This window comes from Leptonotus elevatus, chromosome 19 (genome assembly GCF_054856555.1).
Source record: "Leptonotus elevatus isolate MCC_2025b chromosome 19, RoL_Lele_1.0, whole genome shotgun sequence".
Taxonomy (NCBI): Eukaryota; Metazoa; Chordata; class Actinopteri; order Syngnathiformes; family Syngnathidae; genus Leptonotus; species Leptonotus elevatus.
Genome location: NC_141257.1, coordinates 8,558,520 through 8,578,913, shown reverse-complemented (window position 1 = coordinate 8,578,913; position 20,394 = coordinate 8,558,520). Strand labels below are relative to the sequence as shown.

The 20,394-nt window shown below is 41.1% G+C and overlaps 1 protein-coding gene and 1 long non-coding RNA gene across 4 annotated transcripts in view; both read left to right on the top strand.

The window, feature by feature from the left end:
* Positions 1 to 20,394, top strand: part of LOC147157786 (uncharacterized) — a 139,576-nt gene that overhangs the window by 91,211 nt on the left and 27,971 nt on the right. For all 3 annotated transcript variants that reach the window (XR_015091119.1, XR_015091118.1, XR_015091120.1), the window contains exon 5: positions 4,392 to 4,502. This is a non-coding gene — a long non-coding RNA (uncharacterized LOC147157786). The remainder of the gene's footprint in view (positions 1 to 4,391; positions 4,503 to 20,394) is intronic.
* The window catches only part of LOC147157787 (teashirt homolog 1-like), a 31,475-nt gene continuing 15,592 nt past the window's right edge, over positions 4,512 to 20,394 (top strand). The window contains exon 1 of the mRNA XM_086062146.1: positions 4,512 to 4,856. Within this exon, the coding sequence (XP_085918272.1) occupies positions 4,817 to 4,856 (40 nt within the window). The 5' untranslated portion in view covers positions 4,512 to 4,816. The remainder of the gene's footprint in view (positions 4,857 to 20,394) is intronic.

Below are 20,394 nucleotides of genomic sequence, written 5' to 3'. Positions count from 1 at the left end.
TTAGGTCATTTTTAGAGTTATTGAAAGATATAAAAAAAATATATATAATAATAATAAAAAAGAAGCCATGAATGTTTTTATTACGTCTTTTTTTTTTACGTAAGTTTTTTTTTTGCTTATTTTTTAAATTTTAGATCTTATATATTACAATATTTATTCATTGATTACGGCGATTACTGTAAGTACTACTAAGTAGTTTTCTTTCATTGTGTATAAGTTGTTTGTCTGTAAGAGAAATCTCATGCTCCTCCTCTCTTATGAGTGAGGCTTGTGGCATCCATTTTGACTCCAGTTTGTTACCAAATGTGCAAGTTGTCTCTTCAGCTAATAGAAATTGCATTCTTTGCTTCCCAGATTTAAAAACATATAGGAGCTGGCACGTAAATGTGGCTTCCTCCTTATATTTGGCCCCACAAATAAATAGTGTCAGAGAAAACAGCACAAAAAAGGTTTAAAACATCCGGAAGAAGAGTAAAAACATCTTTGAGTCTCCTAACCTCTCCAAATTATTGAAACCCAGTTGATCGTGTTTCTGTGAAATAACTGCACATAAGGTGTTTTACGCTCTCTTATCGTACCATCACTGCCATCTTTTCAACTTAAAAAAAAATGCCCAAAAGTGACAAAAAAAAAAGGTGGGGATTACGAGGGTTTAATTGCATTGTCAAAAGTAGCGAAACCTGTCATTTTTTTTCCCAAGGCAGCACACATGAAAGCAGTCACATTATTTTAATTACGTCCATTTATCTGATAGATGTGTGCAGATAGAACAGAGCTGGTGTCAAAGTTAGTCTTTATTAATATTTTTGAAGACATATACTGTACGTATCCTTAGTCAGCCTGTCACTCTGATAGCAGCCGTCATTGATTAGAGATTAGCGATGGGTTTTTTTTAAGGCGCTTCAGAAAAGTTTGGAGTGGAGAAAAAAATTACACGCCTCTTGGATGTGTGCATGAAAACTGATTTATTCATGACCGTTAAGAGGTAGGCATTACATTTTTGTCATCATCATTTGGCCCATTAACTTTGCCGTGACGATTAGTGATAAATACTTAATAATATAAAAAATATCCTCTGAGAAGCCACCTACTTGCGGTATACCACTTAACAATATAACACATAGCAATAGTTTAAATACTGTACAAAAATCGATCATAAGTTACAAACACACATATATTGGTGAAATAATGTTACAAAATGTAAATATATACAAAGTAGAAGATATATATCAAATAATATGGAAATAATGATATATAAATATAATACATGATAAAATAATTTCAATATATAGCATTAAACAATTTGAAAAAATGCAGTAAAGACAACAGAAGATAAAAAATAATACTTTGTAAAATAAAACTAAAATTAAAAAAAATACCATAGCACATCAAAATAAATCCTGAACATACAAATAAAATATTCAATACTGTATATCCATATTCTTGAGTATATTTCTTCGCACGCTGTTTCTCACCTTGTTTTCTCTCAATATATCCAAGACAGAAAAAGAGGAGAAGGGGGAGTATTAATACAACATATGATTATTGATTCTGTAAGTATACACTCTCGGGTCACAACTTTAGGTACACCTGATGATGCTTTTTTACCCTTTTCTGCTCTATTAAAACTGCTTATGAGGAAATAGTGGACTAAACACATGCTAGGTGATTATAATTCACGTTTATAACAACACACACAACACACACACACGATAGAATGCAGGCACATTATGAGCTTTCTCTCGGGACCCCATGACCCCCCCTGCTGGCCCTACCGAGACTCCCCCATAGAAGCGTTCAAATCCTTCATATTTTACATTAGCATGCGTTTAATATTTCATATTTTGTAACTTGACCTCAACGTGTGCTGAAATAGGCTACAACATCAGAGCCAATACAAGATCTGTATTAAATGCAATTATCTGCGTTTCTAATATTTTCATGACCTGATTTTGGTACGAGTGCATGCAATATACTGGTGGGGTTTTGTTGTTGTTTTTATGCAATACAAGTCAAAATTTATTCAGCACCTTATAATACTGTATAAAAAAAAAGTATATATTGTAGACAGTGTCATAAGTTGTAAACACAAAAAAAAGATCTATTAAATCTTTAAATTTTGCCAAAATCAGGATTTGGTGACTCATTAAAATTCTAAAACAGTACAGTGCAAAATGCATCTTTTAAAATTCAGTCAGAGATATATATATATATATATATATATATATATTTTTTTTTTTTTTACGTCTTATTGAAACAAGTGCATATTTTAAAATGCATTCAAAACACAATTTATCACTTGAAAATCAAACTCCTTCTTTCAATTGTATTAGTGAGTCAGGGGGGGGAAGTTTTAACTCAATTTAAATTGCAATAGGCACCTCAATGAAAATGTTCTCCAAGTGTTGCTTATATGTATTATTTAATTATACATTCAAAGCAAATAAATTGTGTTAAAATCTTAAAAAGTGACATTTTGTCATAGAATAGGTAAAAAAAATGTATTTAAACTCATTATGTAAATTGCATAAGGCACCTTGTTAAAAAAAAAGAGGATATTTGTTGTGCAGGAGCCATTCCATGTAAGATAAAGCCCCCTCGCCCTACCCCACCCCCACCCCCCATCTTGCTCCCTCACCCCCCTCCTTGTAGTGACGTCACCACTCTCCGTCAATCAGCGTTGCAGGCTGCGGTGACAGACGCGGATGGACACGTGTTGTGTTCCGAGGGCGGTCCTTTCCCTTCGCCCGCGCTCATTAGTTAGCCCTCTGTCGCGTGTAGCCATGGCGAGCACTCACCGCCAACTTTCTCCGTCCGGCATGTAATAATATTCCCGCTCATGGAAGCCGTCCTCCTAAATGTTCATCCCCGTCGAGGCATTAGCGATGTAACCCCGCCGCTGTTTGCCCGCTTTTATAAACACTTTGCTAACGCTTGGGAACGGCTGGCTAACGTAGCCCCCCTGCCCCACCTCCTTGTGGTGGTGGATAGGGGAGCCCCTCCCCTCCGCGTGAAGCCGCCGAAGAAAGGTGGAACCAATTCATCCGCCACTTCTTTTGTGCCACTCCCCCCCCAAAAAAACAACTCGAAATGCTACGGCAACTTTAAAAGTATCTCTTACTTTCACTGAATGTAGAAGTCCGTGGTGGGGGAAGAGTTACAAATTATTTTGGGAAATACAGTCAAACAAATGTTTCTTACTATATAAAATGAGAATCTGTGGATTAAAGTTTTGACATTTTTAACAAATGCCCCAACTTACTAGCCAATTTACCATTATTGTGTTATATTGTGTTAGCTGCTATGCTAACCGGTCAAGAACATACTTATCTTGATAATACTTTGATATTATAAATTTATTTTTCTGATGGTTGTGAAGGTTTTAGTTCACTCTATTATGACTGCAAATATTCCACACAAAAAAACAACAACAACAAAAGGAGAGTACTTACCTTTAGTCTACCCTTGGTCAGAGTAATTAGCTTGATGATGTCATTTCTGCTGAGTCATATAGCTGACTTTTTTTTCTCGTCCTCTATGTGGCTAAAAATAACAGGGTTGCATGTATGTTCAGAGCATATAATTACAGATTTAAAACATGTATGAAAAAAGGTTAACAATTAGTCGAAAGACGTAAACAAAATCACATTTCTAAAAAAGTGATTTAAAACTTACTTCATCGGTTATTTGATATGCGAGTTGGTCATAACGAGGAAGGGTTAAGGGAAGTCATATAGGAGATGTTCGAGCTATTTAAAAGTTAGAATCTTGTCTTGGTGAATTAATTAGTTTGAATTGTCATGGTTGGGCGGAAAACCTCCTAATTCTGTAATGACCCATAAAATATATCGCATATGTTTTTGTAAAGTAGGCTATTTACATCGAAAGCGCTTTGGCCCCTTACAAGAAAAAGAAAAAAGATTTCCACAATGATGCCACCACCACACTCGGGTGTGTGTGTGTGTGTGTGTGTGTGTGTGTGAATGGGTGGGAGGGTGTTTATGTCAAAGTGACGCCGCCTGGTAAACACTCGGCAGCGGATTGACGGACAGGTGGGCTCCGGCTTGTCAGGGTGACGCGCCTTGAAGGGGTGGAGTAAAAAAGCAGCGGAGAGGCCGGCCCCGGCTGCGCTGCGTTGCGTGTGTCCGTCCATCAGTGCGAGCGAGCCGCGCCGTCATCTTCCTCATCCACGCCGCGGAGGAGCTCGCTTCTTCTCCCCCAAATCTCGTCTTCGTCTCGCTGTGTGACGCTTTGTTTGTTTGGAATTCGCTAACAATCACGTTGACGGAGCGCGCGCGCTCCTGTGAGTCTCGCGGGCTCGCGCACGCCCAATGACTGACACGCCGCTCTAAACGTGTCACTCTCTCTTTTTTTCCTGCTCGCTCCCACAGAGTGTCACGGAAGCTCCCACGGCCCACAGCACGGAAGCCCCCCCCCGCCTCCGCCGCTGCCCCCCCACGAGAGTTCCGAACTGCTCCGCCGTACTTTTGGGGCCGCTAAAGGTAGGAAATAGTCCCGTAAAAAGAGGGTCTTGGAACGGAGGGGGTCACCCCTCGCCTCCTTTCCCGAGCCGCCTGCGGTACATCCACACGGAGCCTTCCGGCAACTTCGCGGACCTTCTCCCCCGTTTTTGTTTTTCCTGCGGAAATACTCACCACGAGTAATGAGTTAAAAGCTCGAATTTTCTTTTAAAATCCAAGCAACGCAGAAGAAGGATCTACGCGAAGACTCCCGGGACTCGCAGCCGCTTTTTTTTTTTTTTTTTTTTTTTTTTTGAGCAGTTCGGGGTCTGCATGAAAAGTCCAGCAGCGGCAGCATGCCGAGGAGGAAGCAGCAAGCACCGCGACGCTCTTCAGGTACGTCCCGGTGTAGTAAACAAACACACCCTCGCGCACCACACGCATTTTAATTGATGTAATCAAACAGTTAGAGATGTGTTCGATTTATGCAAAGTGAAGCACAGAACTTAGAATTGTATTTTTAATGGGTAATTTAGTGCGTTGGGGATTTATCAGGGAATAAAATTACTTTTGGTGGTAGACTTAAATGTGTAACAACTTAATGTTTTACTATTTAATTTATCCTGGGAACATACGTGTTATGGACACGAAACTAGTAATTTACTAATATTTACCCATAAATTTGTGTTTATGGTAACTAAAAGGACTCCTGTTGTAACCTTACTACTTCTTAGATTGTTTTATCTTGGTTTTAATGTTGCTGTCATGAAGCAACTTCTTCCAACTCAAATGTATTAAAAAAATATAAATAAATAATGTTTTAATGTGTCAAAGCCTTTGAAGCGTATGGATAAAACAGCACCAAAAAAGAGCAAAAGTGTCTTATTTTCAGCTCGCTCCGGCATTGCCATCCTCGATTTGATGCTTGATTGATCGCCTGTCACGCCACCGCCTTTCATCTATTCATTGGTGATAAACATCAACCAAATCATTGGCTACGCATGCGCCCAGCAGCTGGACTCAATGGGTCGCTCCTTTTTATTTTTTTCCTTTGGAACCCCACCTGACAAATTGAAAGAAAAGTTTCAAAACGGGGGATGAATGCAAGGCGATTAATTCCCCAAAAAGGAGGGGTGGGGGGCATTCTGGAGGTCCGAGGGAGGGGGGGATGTGTAGGGGGAAGAGGAGAAGGAGGAGGGTGCTGGGGCGTAGCGAGATCACAGGGGAAGAAAAAGCCGGAAAAGGAGCCTCTTAACGCCGTGACCTGACCTCTGTGTTCGGGAGGTGTCAGACGAGCAGGAGTCGCGACCCGATTTGTACATTTATGAACAAGTAGCCTACCATGCAAGAATTGACCACTGAATAGGTATTTTTTTTGTCACGAAAGATTACACACGTATTACCTGTTCAGGTTTCTTGGTAAAAATATTTAGATTTATCCAGGATGACAAGCGTGGCCATTTTTTTCCCCATTTCCTTTATCCAGATGTAGGAATCATAATGGGAAAATTGTGATATACTATATATGGGAAGTCTGAAGTTGTACTTATGTTTAATTGTACATATGTTAGAAAGAGGACCTGATGTCTTTTCGCCTTTGACTTTAGCACAAAACCAAGCAAAGGCGACACCATAACTGCGTGCTTTCACACAGACACACGCCGTCCCCGTCATCAGATAATTAGCTGACGTCAGCGGCAGCGGGACGCCCATTGATACGTATCAAATCTTCGTCGGACAGCGACAACAGGATAGGAGAAGTCATACCACAGTATTTCTACAGAATAGCCGAATTCCCTTTGACACAAGCAATGCCTGTTACGACTACCTCTGAAGGTTGAATATTTACCAGGTTGAGTTTGTCCCCTCATTGCGTGTTTGTGCAGTTTGCATAGAGCAATGAGAGAGTGGGGAGGGCCTGTGCGTGTTGGGGGCCAGCAGGGCAGAAAAATGCAAGATGTCGAGTTTATGTGGCCATTTTTTCATCGTATCTGTTGCCATAGTTCATAATGATCAGTTCAAGTTTTTACTCAGTTGGAATGTGAATGCAGATGAAAGGGATTGAAAATAAGTAATGTAGCTTGGCTAACAACTTTTGAGTGTAAACCGTACTCCCCAACATTAAAAGACTAGTCACGGTAATACAACAATTGTACTAATCGTCTTGGATTTTTTATTATGATGTCAAATTGTGAATCTGTGCATTAGTCCCATTACATACAAATAGAATTGCAGGACATCAGTTCCGCAGATATGATGATGTATCGCGCATGGTCCTCAAAGATATTTTTAGAAAAATATTACAATATGGCATCATGATTTCAAAGTCACTCAGACGTGCCTTGCCGGGACTTTTCAGGTCTCTGTAAGTTTCCTGCGAGGGTCTCGCGCCTATGTGATTGACACCCAAATGGCAGCGGAAGCCGTTTGAAGTCCACGCCGCGATGACCAAAGCCGAGCGAGCGGAATGCTAAGCAGGCGTCGGCGAGGAAATGTGAGGTTAAGCAGACTTAATCAAGGTTGCGGACGCGGACACTTTGAACTGGTCGTGGCTGTAATGTCTAATTGACAGCGGGCTTGGCTGACGGACGCGCTGCCGTTTGAAGAGCACGCCGCAAAAGAAGGGCGTCTCGGTGTGGAGTGGGAAGCCTTTGACCGTTGCGGTTACCTCCACCAAGGAGCGTATGTTTTCACTCGAATTGTTTGTGCGCAACATCATGTCCCGCTTTTGATGCATTATACCGATTCCTTTGATTAAATCCACACATTGATGATGTCACAATTGCGAACACGCGATCACGAGGACTGTTGGCCAACCAGGTTTGATCCTCATCTGATCCAGATTGTGATTCATGATGCAAGGAACCATATTTAAGTCCAAATGGATGTCACACGCCTTAACGTAAGGGGGAAGAGTCATGTGATTGGTCTCAGCCAATCGGCAAGGAAAAAGTCAAACATTGTTCTTTGGCCTGTGAATCCCATTAGAATCTCTTCAGATCAGGTTGTTATTTGTTATTTACATCCCGGACTGGGATAAATCTTGCCGATAAGCTCCAACGCGGTGCATTCGTTGATTTCACAGGAAGTTTCTCGGCCTACTGAGTGCCCGACACGCACATCTAAGCTTACAACGCCGCCGTCCCTCCCGGGAGCGTGTTTACATCTCTGGCCAAATATCACCAGATTTGTCCCCTGAGGTGTAATACAAAAGCAGCCTCGGCTCCTCCAAGGGAAAGAGGGAACATTGTGCGTGCGTGCGTGCGTGCGTGCGTGCGTGTGTTCGTTCTTCCACTAGGCTCCGTTTCATCAGTCACAGGGATGCTTTTACACCCTGTAATGGCATTCGGGCCTATCTCCTTTATGGCCACTGACAATACATCAGTGTTCCCTCATCTGGAACCACATTAGTGCATCTGTTAGTTTTGGCGGCGTAGTTCAGCGCGGCACCATTTCAGCACGGTACCAGTTAGTGTAGTTTTTTTACTTTCTCTTTTTTGCTGCAGTCATTTGTCGTCATTTTCGGGAAGGCGTGTTTAAAATGCGGAAGATGGGTGATTAAAATCAACACAGCAATGTCAAGTGTTTTTTTAGAGAAGCTTTAGTCAAGAACGTGTGGCATCTCGAGCAAGGAAATGGACACATTTAGAAATTGCCAGCCACTGAAGGACAATATTAAATGTTGAGGTTACTATATTTATCCGTATTACCCACCGCCCCATTTTTGTTCAAAGTCAAAAAAGTCATCTCAGCTCTCGCTTTTGCCAGCCACAAAATCTTAAATCAAAGTGCGCCACTCTTTGTAATGAACGTGTCAACTAATCACTCAACACGGCAGAGTAATTACACAATGACACAGATTGCATTACAGTCACAGGGAAGGAAAAAAAGGACGACGAGGGATGGTCCCAGTGCATTTTGAGTGCCTCGTTGTTCTCGAGCGAGGCGCCGGTGATGTGATTCTTATGAGCGAAAGATTTACTAACAGGCATGATCAATTGTTGACCATTTTGCACGGTTCATTCAGGCCCAACTAGTTTGCTGCCTAAACAGGCAGCAAAAGTCGAGAGCAAATGCTTGCCTTTGTTTGCTCGATCTTGTGTCATTTGGCTATTTTTGGTATCATCACTCTTTTGAATTGATGGAGTTATTACTTGGCCACAAAATAGCAGCAGGTGCAATTCATTCAGGCCCTATTAGCGTGCTGCCTAAACACGTTGCTGGTATTGGTACAAATGATAAATCCACCATGATAAATCAACATTGATTTTTGATCTTTGAGAATTTGGTCAGTTGTGTGTAATTTAATCCTTCCAGTGTTTGTTCATTCGGGCCCAATTAATTTGCTCCCTAAGCGGGCTGGGGAATGTTTATGATGAGTTGAATTTCGCTGAGCCTATGCAATTTGATTCATCTCATGTTTTGATCAAGTATGTACTTGCTACGTCTTTTTGGATGTTGTTTGCTGTCTAAACAGCATTTAAAAGTAATTGGGTTTTGTTTTTAAGTTGCCCAAACGTTGGAATGATGGAGGCATCGGGCAGCAGGGGAGCACAGAATACATTTGCGACCAAAACGGACTGCAGAAGTGAATGCTTAAAACAGACCGCAAACTACATTTTGCTTTTCATCAAAAGAAAGGCAACAATATATTGTATTATTGCTGCTGCTGTTGTTGTTGTTAGCCCGCATGGCGATGTAGCACGTCAGCCAAGGAGGGCGGCGAGCATCACGCTATTAGCACCTCGCCGACACTCCTGTCTGGATGCCATCCGATAAAGCATTTAATGACATTTGTCAGGGCTTGGTGGCGTGCAGCGGCAGGAAATTTTTGAGGTACACACAGGAACGCAGCGTGTGTACGCGTGCGAGTTTGTGCAAGTGTGATCCAGTGATAAGGAAGCGTATGCAAAGTATCATTAAGGGGTGACATTGACTGAAGGAGTCAGTGGATATATACTGGCTTTCTGCAAATAGTGGCCAAGGAGGTTTGTTTACTCAACTGCTGATGGGGGAGGCCAAGTATTATAATTCATGTCAGATGAACTTAAAGTTTACACTAAAAAGCTGAACAGAATGTATATTTGTCTTACATCTGGCACGGTGTCTCCTTGGCGGAGGTTACAGTGACGCATGAAGATGGACGAGTAAGAATCAAAAGGAGTCAGATATTCGTGAAAATTTGGCCGGCCAGCCAGGCGACGACGTAAAGGCATTCAGCCCCGCCGCCGCGAGGTAAACTTATCCGCGACTTTAATGAGGTTGAGGGGGAAACAGGAAAGCCTGGCTTTCCACTCGAATATAACAAAAGAATCCTTGACAAGGACGCAAAGTCATTATTTTCCCCTATTTTCGTTTTTTTACAAAACAAAAAAACTTTGTGGCATAAGCACGCCCTGCAGGTAAGACGTCGCCACTAATCAGGCCTGCGTTTGATGCTAATTTGCTGTTTAAAGACATGAAAAAGAGAACAGAACCCAGTTCAGAGACGCAGCCGCATGAGATCATAGCTCATTTTTAGTTGTACAGGTTTCAGTGCGTGGGACAGAAAGGAAGGAAAAGAGGGAGAAAAGTGATGAGTCATGATTTAGGGAAGGCTTTATGGGCTTGTCATGACGGTTGCTTTGCTTGCAGCAGTTTTACACCTTGGCGTTTTTACGATTGTTGTCCACTTGCGGCACTGTGTTACATCACAACGTGTGTGTCCTTGGGCGATTTGTGTTCACATTAGTTTTATTGCCACATGATTTGTTTTCACTTAGTTGCATTGCTGGATTGCATTTTTCAGCATCATTTGGTTGATTTCCTTGATTTTCAAGAATTATAATGACACAATTCAGGCATATACAAGTGTTTGGTTATCTTTGACTTGAGAAACAATCCCATTTGTTGTCATAAAATTCTCAGAAAATACATGACCTGGAAGCCATTTTGTGTCCTCTCGCAACACAGTTGCACAGTATCTGCTATATGCTACATTACGCTAGGCTAACATTAGCTTAGCCTGCTGTTGAGGTTTAGCTCTGGAATCCACACTGTTATCCTTCAGTCTTCAGTACCTGCTTACCAACATTTCGCTTAGCATCTTTTGTTTGTTAGTTTGTCTCATTGGTATTGGTGTGTTAAAGTGCAACTATTAAAGTAAAACATGGCACTTGTTCTCACTCTTTTGCAATAATGCAGTAATTGCATAATATAATATAATGCATAGTTTTGCGAATAAGAGACAAATCATGCTTGCTTTACATTTAATTTAATTTAGCACTCACAGTTGATGTTTACTGTAAAACTAATACATTAAATGAAGTAGAATTAAACATTTTATACTTAAACAGAAATGTTCAACCAAACCATAGAGTTTCGATTATAATCCGCTAGATTAATGCTAACAATGTAAAAGACCATAAACTGGCTAAAGGAAATTAGCATAGATGTTGCGGTACTGTATTTATAAACCTTGAAACATAGATAAACAGAGCACACAATAATTCAGCACAGTATTGGAAAAACAATTTACACAAAAGTGTTAGTATGTCCAAAATATGCACTGTAGCAAAGGCAGGAAGGATAAGCTACGATAATAGCGGGGGTATCAATATTGGAGTTAAAAATGATAGTCAACTTAACGCAGAGCTGGTAAAGTAGCCTCGGCTTACCTGAAGTGGCCTCCAGCAGCCTTGAACATCTGGGAGGGCGAAGCAGCAGACACCAGACGGCGAGATGAGCGTGCCGGGCGGGGCGGTGACAGTCGTCCCCGTGTGAATGAAAGCTATCGAAAGTGACAGACGAACAGCACTCGCAGCTGCGACTGCCTCCGTGGCTGTGACAGGTGTCAATTACGAAGTACAACCGCAGAGGCACCCCATGTCGTTTTCTTTTTTCTCTCTCTCTCTCCCTGAGAGCTGCATTTTCGAAAGAAATACTTTACCCTTGTCAGTGTCGTTTGCACCTGGCGGCTGTGGCCTTAGGGAACCGCTATGCTAATTGATAGCCAGTTAGCATTTTGGGGGGGTTCTTTTTTGTGGATTATTTGAGCCTCTGCGTCACAAAACCATTTTCTTTTTTTAATACCTCACAACTTAAAAATGGTTTTATTTTACTCTTATTTTTATTGGACAAGTGGATAAGAATATAATTTCTTAATATAATTTTAGCATTTTTAGAATGATTATTTTAGCGTTTCTACACATTCATTGTATATTTTTACATCAGTTGTTTTGAAGTTCACATCGAGTGACTTGTGATGGAAACTGTCTGTTTTTTTGACGTTTTCAAGGTTTTGTTAGTCCGCGATCACCTAATCAGATCAAGACATGTCAGCGACACGCGTCCGCCTGCCTGTAAGGAAAAGCAGAAAACGCTAATTTGCCTGTGGAGTGAAACCCTCAATTTCCCAGCTGAGTTTCGTCCTGACACTCTGGTCACAAGCTTTAGTGTCAGTGACTGAAAGAATGAGATCGTCAGGATGAAGCGAGCCACCTCTTCCTCCTGCAAAGCGACCGGCCCATCAGGCACTGCTGCGGTCTCTCAGCTGCTTGTACAAGTCATCACTTTGACAGGACACTCACTTGTCTGGCTGCAGTGTTTTGTTTAAAAATATATATATATTTTTTAAATGTGCAGCCGTCCATAATGGCAACACACACTGGCAGAATACCGTACGCCGTTTTGTCTTGGCATCACAGTCTTTTGTTGTCTGTTTTTATTTTATATGTCAAATAATTATTTTGCTGATTGTTTATGTAAAAATACAGACAAATGAGTGTATAATTTTAAGACAATTGCCATTGTGGCTGTCAAATGCCTGTATGCACTCCCTACGTCTTCTGAGAGCTCTCCTTCCAAAAATCCAAAAGCAGTCAGCTCCTCATTAGTCAGTTATTAAGCATTTTTAATAAAAATAAATCCTATAAATTTTGAACAGAGACCAATGGGTGACTACCAAAAAACTGGCTTAGTCAGTCGTGTGTGCGGCCTCCACATGCAACATAAGACAAAGACAACGATAATGAACTGTGAAAACATTCAAGAGTCCCCCACAAATAAAAAATCTGCAAAACATCGGCCAATTTTCCTCTCTATTGTAATAATATAAGACAACATAATAAGTAACATAAACCAGTCAAATGTTATTCCTATAATTTACCCCAAAAATATATTTTCTATTCATGATTTTTTTAAATTAATCAGCCGATTACTCAAGCATCAGAATTTTATTCAGTCAAATATTGGAATCGAAATTAGCCTAAAAAATTCCATATCGATCGGGCTTTAGATTATATATTTTTTTATATCCAGATACCATGTTACCTTGACCTAAGAGTTTAATTTGGTCTGTCATGTTTCCCTATTATAATGAACTGATATGCAATTAATCAGTTCCAGCCCCCCAGAACACTAACTATAATGGCAGTATATTGCATAAAAATGAAAGAAAACGTAATAAAAGAATGTAAAGCGATCAACTGGTTTAACAAAGTGTAATTACCGCATGCACTATAGTAGCAATACATAGGCTTAATGTTTTGCCTTCACGTGCCTGTATTTACTTCTTACATCTACTGTTTGCAGCTGCTTGGGGCCCTAAATGGTAGATTCAACAAACAAATCAAATAAAATGCGTTTCTTTTATTGGCCAAATGTAAGTTAAAAAAAAAAAGTTTGACAAGTTTGATTCTCATTGTTTAGTGTTTTCCTTCAGTCTGTATTGGAGTTTAATTTCTCAATATTAACAAGCGGGAACATCACAGACAGACGACGCTCTTTTGAAGTCAAAATCTCATGACTGTCACATATTTTCCGAGAGGCCATTTCCCTTCGTGCCAGGCAATAAAACATGACGCTCGCCGAGGGAATCAAAGCATATTTCTGTTGGCGGCGTTCACGTAAAAGGGAAGCCATTGATCGCCATTTGCTCGAGGTTACGCCAAAGTCAACGCTTTGTAGTCTCCTGCTTCAACCGCGTTGGTGGGGTGAGGGGCTGCTAGAACCTTGAGATCCCTTGTCTGTTTGACGAAAAGGTGCCACAACATGCCCCCCCCCCCCCCCCCCAAAAGTTCAAATCTTGTCTCAGACTTCCTACGGGGTTAGGCAGGGGGTCCTAAGCCCGGCTCTGTATCGCTAAGTCGTCTGACTGAACAAACAGCAGGACATCTCTTTACCTCTGTATCCTATTTAGCGAGGATACTATCATTCGTTATTTCAGGGATCGACGAGAGAAAAAAACAGCTTAAGAAAAACATGTCTGATGGTAAAATTACAGCGATATAATTAGCATATTAGTGCGTCTGCTAATTTGATGTAACGACATCTTAGAACATCGTATCAAAGGAGTCACTTTGAAATGACTCGCTAATTAGCAAGAATTGGATCGGGTTGATTAACGGCATCATTTTCGCTACTTCGATGCAAGCAATTATCCAGAGTTCTTTAAGGGACGTAATCGTGCAAGCGTTAGTTGCAAATATCAGAAACTATATTCTAACTGCACAACCTGAAGTCGCGGACTTGAGTTCTTTGAGAATGTAACGACGCTCTAAAAGCATTTTTTTTGCTATGTTTGCAATAAGAATTGATTCTTGAGTGTTAAGAATCGATTGGTTTGATCATGAGAAATACAGTAGTCTGTTGATTAATTATTAATTAGATGCAACTGAGGTAAAGCGAGGCACGACTTGGCTGCTAATGATATCAAATGTCGTTATATCCACGCAGGTATGTTTAAGGTCATGATGTTTTTGGAACATTCATTGATGGAAGAGTGATTCATTTAAACTAAAATTGTGTGCGTTTTCTTACTTCCAGCACCTTTTGTACAAACCGACTTGACTAAAAACTGTCAAGTTTTTTGCATAAATGTTGATTACAATTGTTGTTGAAGTTTGAATGTGAGATTTAGTACAAATTCATACTACAATTAGTCAGAAGGGAAAATTGTGACCAAATGATTCACTTCATATTTGCTAACACTAATTGCTTCAATAGAGCGCTCGTCGGGTTTGGTGTAACTTGATAATTGTCCAACTTTTATTTTTTTCTCAAACTTTACAGTGGCGCTATTACTTTAAGTGAACGAAGAGCTTTTTACTACTTAATTTAAATGCAACTGTCCGAAAGTAATCCAAAGCAAGATTTGATGTTGTCTTTCTAATTCCAACACAGACTTTGTGCTTAAACTTTTTACTGTAAAAAAAACCTCTGAGCAACAATATGTCTGTATCAGAAACTGAACAGCAATGTGGGCTGTTGACAAATCTGAGGGGGTGAAAACGTGCAACCCTCCTTCGGGCCTTTGCATTTTGGAGATCTTTTATGTACGGAGTGTCTACATGGGCCTAGACGGGTCCGACTGAGTCTGAGAAGCAACGGCAGGATGAGGGAAGAAAGAAAAGGGGAAGAGTGACAGCAGACAAGAATGAGGAGGGGGGGGGGGGGCAGTGGAAAAAAGAGGAGGCTAAGCGACAGAAAGAAGTGAAAGAAAAATGACTTGAGCGATCGGTGAAATAAAGCAAGCGGGAGAAAAGTATCAAGGAAAACGAGGGTGGCTGGGGCAGCGTCGGGGGGGGGGGGGGCGAAAGCATTTGGACGTCGGAGCAAAGAAAGAAAAAGAGAGGGGAGGATGTCACCCATGGCTGCCACTCATCACTCACAGCCTAATGACGCTGTTTTTTTCTCCTCCCCCTCCTCGCCAGTCTCCCCTCCTCCCTCTTCCCGCCGTGGGAGAGAGGACGCTATGAGAGTTTAGTAGGAGGGCGCTCAGCCCGACCAAACGGGGTCACTCAGAGTTCACAACCTCCAGGTGGGGCTCTCCTCCTCCACCACTGCTGTTGTTGTGAAAACTGCCCAGACACGGACGGGGATGGTTTACATGATACGTCCTAGCAGAAAAATGTGTTATTGTTTGAAGTTTTTTGAAGTGTCACATACAGACGCTGTCAAAACAATCCAAGCTGTAGAAACCACTGGAAATGTGTAATGTGCATGCCAATCCAGCAGTTGGCCACTTTTGGATCTTAACTAACAGCGTCCTCGTCGGTTTTGAATTTGACAGTGAGTTTTTACTTCTCTAGTCACTATGAACTCATTTTCTCCCCAAAACGTATAAGTACGTTCTATTTTAAATATTACTATGGTCCCAAAAACGTATTTGTATGTTTTGTTTTATGCTAGAGCATACAGATGGCTTTGATGCAGCCTCTGAACTGAAGAGAATGTTTAAAGCAATGGTAGTCATCACAAAAACGGCCAGCTGGTTGCAGCAAAGTATAAGGGATCAACCAGGGCCATGTTGCAAAAGCTCTTTTCCCCAGTGTTTTCAACAGGTTTGTAGAAAATGTTGAAACTTAGCTACCGGTATATTCTAATGCTAATTACTGCAAAACTGAACTTTTTTCCTGATGAAAGAAGAGACTCGAATCTTTCTTTTAATAGATCACATGTTTTATAGCAATAGAACACAATATTCTGAGGGCCTTGGGAAATCAAAGTCAAAATCCAGTAAAACGGCCGGGTGCAAGGGGATTGCTTCAGTGAACATGGCTGGGAGTGAATGAGTTAAAGGTAAAGTGTATAAGCTTAATATCTTGCTGTATTTTTCAATATTTTAGCTTTTAAACTTCATGTGGACTTCTTGCACTGTTGTACTGAAAATGACAGAATCAGTAATGACAAATTTCCTCTACCTAGTAATGGGTAGAGCATGGCTAATAGATCCCTGTTTGTAAAAAGCTAACTAAATATGTTATTTTGTATCTCTGTAATAGAAAATAATCACACAATAATTACCTGATCTTTCTCCCTCCACCAACTGTCATTAAAAACGGAAAACGTTCTAGAATCACACAGTTTTGAGGCATAGCCTGCGTTATATCAAAGTGACAGCTCTGTTGTTGTAATTCAGAATTACACTTTGCAACACTTTTAATTAAGATTGTCAAAACAATTCAGAATCACCAAAAACAAATGAAAATGCAACTGTGTGTTTATTGAAAGCCCATTAAATGTCATTGTTTGAAAAGTTTTACATGAAAACATTGTCAAAATATTTAATCCCTAAAACACAGCTAGCTAGATACCGTAGGTAGCTAGGTAGCTCGCTAGCTAGCAAGATAGAGAAATAGATAGCACATGAGAGTAATTTCCAAGAGAATAGCACTAGTGTAATTTACATGTTTGGCTAGTTGTTAGCAACATAGTTGTTAGCTAAAGCACATCCATTTTTTCTCATAATCCTAACACCAATTAAATTTAACAGCCATGTGTACCCCTAAATATCATAGAAATGGAAGAAGTTGCATGTATTGGAGGGGCAAATCTGTACAAGAACCAAAAAGTATTTTGTTGGATTAAAAATGTGTTCATATTATGAGAAACAAGTCTCGGTATTATGATACTGAAGTCAAGAACAAGAGAAGAAAGTGATATTTCAATGATTGTATTTAAAAAATGCAACGAAATTCTTCAAATATGTATTTTATTCTGGAAAATGTGTCTTTACGGCCTACAAAATAGGATTACGTTCTCGGAAAAATAAATGTTTTCTAAAGAAAAATGTGACTTTATTCCTGTAATAATATGCCTTTTGTTTAAAGATTTTAGTCATGCATCAGATTTATGTGACGATACATCATCAACATGTCAGAACTTTTAATTAGCCCAAAGCTAAAGTTAAGAAGAGTCATTGGTTTTCACATTATTTTTGTTTTACTTGCACACCGGTCCTCATTTAGCACATTTTCAAAACATCTGACATATTTATTGCAAAATAAGTTTGAGCTGTGGCTCGCGTACACCCTTGGGGTCCAGGTCCCCCAATGTAAGAACCACTGGTTGAAACAAGACCCAAAACATAAACTTGCTTTCGACTTGACGTGGTACTAGCAATGCTGTTGTTTGTTTGATGCGTGTTGCGTGCGGCGAAAACACTTCCTTCTGGGATTGGCTAGCTTCCCATCCCGAGCTTGTGTGCGTATGCGTGAGCTCCACTTGTCCTCGCCGTTTCTGGGAAGCGTCAGCCGTTTAGAACTCCAACGGCCTGATTTTTTTTTCTCTCTCACTCTCTCCTCCACCACCACCTCCTCCTCGCTCTCCTCCTCGCACCAAATTTGGGGAACAGCTGGGGCGGCCATGACGATGATTTGTCTCCCTCTGCCCGTCCGCTTGACAGCTTTCAGAGCACGCACATGCTCGTACGCCGTCGCTAATAAGCACACACACGGCGATACACACTGTAAGACACGTAGCCTTATACAGAGGCCATGTTTTTCCTGGCCGCTGCCAAAACACAGCCATTTCCTTTAAGCCGGGGCCGCCATACATCAACGTGGGGCCTCCCAGTCCGGATGGCAGGGGCCTGACAGAATGACACGTGTCATTTATCAAACGAGGGGGCGTCGGGCGGGGGTCCCAGACGGGCTGTGTAACAAAGCCCCGCATCCACAGCGTTTTTTTCATGGGATACATGCCCACAGTCGGTGAGCTGAAGTCTCTTTATGGCTCAAGAAGTCATTTAAAAAAAAATATATATATATACGCTGAATAGCTGGGATTTGTTCCAGATCCAGACCCAACCGCAAAAGTTGAAAAACAATAATAGGGAGAGGCCATATGCAAAAATTATCCTGCATTTAAACTTATTTAAAGAGTCTTCGGGTCTCTTTTTTCATCAGGAAAAAAAACTTATATTTCTATCTGCTAGTTTCATCATTATTCACAAATCCGCTTAGAACTGTGGGTAAATCAGCTTGTTTTCAACATGGCCCTGGTTGATCTTTTCTACTCTGCTGCCACCTGCTGGCTGCCGTTTTTGTAATAATTACCATTGCTTCAACCGTTTTGTGCAGTTGAAAGGCTGTATCAAAGCCTACTGTATGTTCTTGCGCCGGGGTGTCAAACATACGGCCCGCGGGGCGGATCAGGCCCGCAAAGTGGTTTAATCTAGGCCGCAAAAAGATTTTGGAAAGTAAAAAAAAAAAAAAGTTTTTTAATTGTAATGTCGGACCAATTAATCAGAAGGCCACAATCAAAACATATAAATTCATAATTTCACAAGCAGTCCACAGATGAGCAATGCAACTTGTACACAGAATTGTCCTGGATGTCATTATTTCACACACAACCTGAAGTCACGGTTTGTTTAAAAACCGACATAAACGTGTTAAATATGACACAAATTCAATTACTGGTAGCACAAATACATATGACAAGGATTAACGTCCTTATAACTTCATTAACTGCGTCCCATAATTCATACCGGAAACAATATATATGCAAAACAGGTAGATTTAACACATCCGGAACTCAAACAGGCAAAGTGTTTTAACAGTAATCACGGGAAAAAATGCTTTTGTAATACACGTTAATCCAAAAATAAAATGAATCTGATTAGTTGATTAATCAATTGAATAATCGAAAGATTAATCGATTCCAAAAATATAGGATAGTGACAGCGCTAGTTTAATCCTGTTTGGACTGAAGGAGTTTTATTGACATACCAGCGCACATTTCCACATGATACATCAAAAAATACAATTCTCAAGGTCGCAGGTTAGGTTAGTTTAGAATTTCGACGAAAATCTGTCCACTTTAGGCCGCAATCCTCACATTCCACACGATAACATCTCTGACTTTGAATATGTGTGGCTTTAAAAGGTGGGGCCTGCCCTGGTGAGTGACGTGGGAGTCAGCAAATGAGTTGGCTGTTGCGAGGCTAGGTTAGCGACGAGCTGTTAACTGGCCGCATTGAAAAATCCATCTCCGTCAACCAGAAAGAAGCCAAAAACACAAATGAAGTGCTCATTTAATGTTCTATTTTTGCCTTTTGAGTCCAGACGTATCTGTAACTGTGCCCAGAATGCAACTGGTCCTCTCCCGTCTTTCAATCCCGAGTACAAAGTAGCCTTCTAACTATCGCAAATCCCTAATACTGCGCTCTGTTGTCTTTCCATGCACGCCGCCACAGTGCCGCCATACGCCTCTCTTCCTCCTTCATCACGTCCTCTTCTGTGATCTCACTCCCGCCCTCCCCCGACCATCCCCCACCCCTCCCCATCGTCTCCTCTTTCAAGCGCCCGTTCATTTGTCTTCATAAGCCTAATTTATTCGCTGGGCCCGCAGATGCGCGCTGACACACATCAGTCCCCCCCTCCCACGCCGCCTGACGCATGCTCCCTGGGCGCACACCTGACCTCCCAACACACACATAACACATGTGTTATGTCCTGTACTACCTCATGGCACGCATTTGCTTCACCCACTCAGACCCTCGGAGCTTCTTCTCTTTTAACATTCCTGCAGATATACACTACTGCCATTTGTGTGTGTGTGTATACGTGGGAGATAGAGGGCACAAGGGGGGGGACGGGTATTTTTTTCCTGGCGTTTTCCACACCCGCACAGCCGTTGGTTGTCTGTCCGCAGTCGGATATTGTGCTCCGTTGAAGGATGGCTTCCTCTCTTCCTGCCTCGTTCTGGCTGGGAGGCTGCTTTGAGCCATCACACACGCACGCACGCACACACACACATGCATAGTCGCATACAGACCAATTAGCTGGACACGACTACTGATACAAGCTCACCAGAATCTTCTACTCTTAAATCTTCCACACTTAAATATTAGCAGTGAGACAAAATATAGATATTCGTATCAGGTCATTTTTGCAACCAATCGTCACTATTATTGACAAAATATTGTCATATTGTTTATTCATTGTATTGCAAATTTGAGATAAAAGCTAAATTTGTATCAGATTACTCGATTAATCAATGGAATTACTGTTAGAATAATCAATTCTAAAAAGGTGCAATAGCTGCAGCTCTAGTTTGAACTCTTTAGAGAAGAGATAAGAATAAAACAAACAAACAGGTGTGTGTATATATATATATATATATATATATATATATATATATATTTCCCTCTACTGGCTAAGGCGCAGAC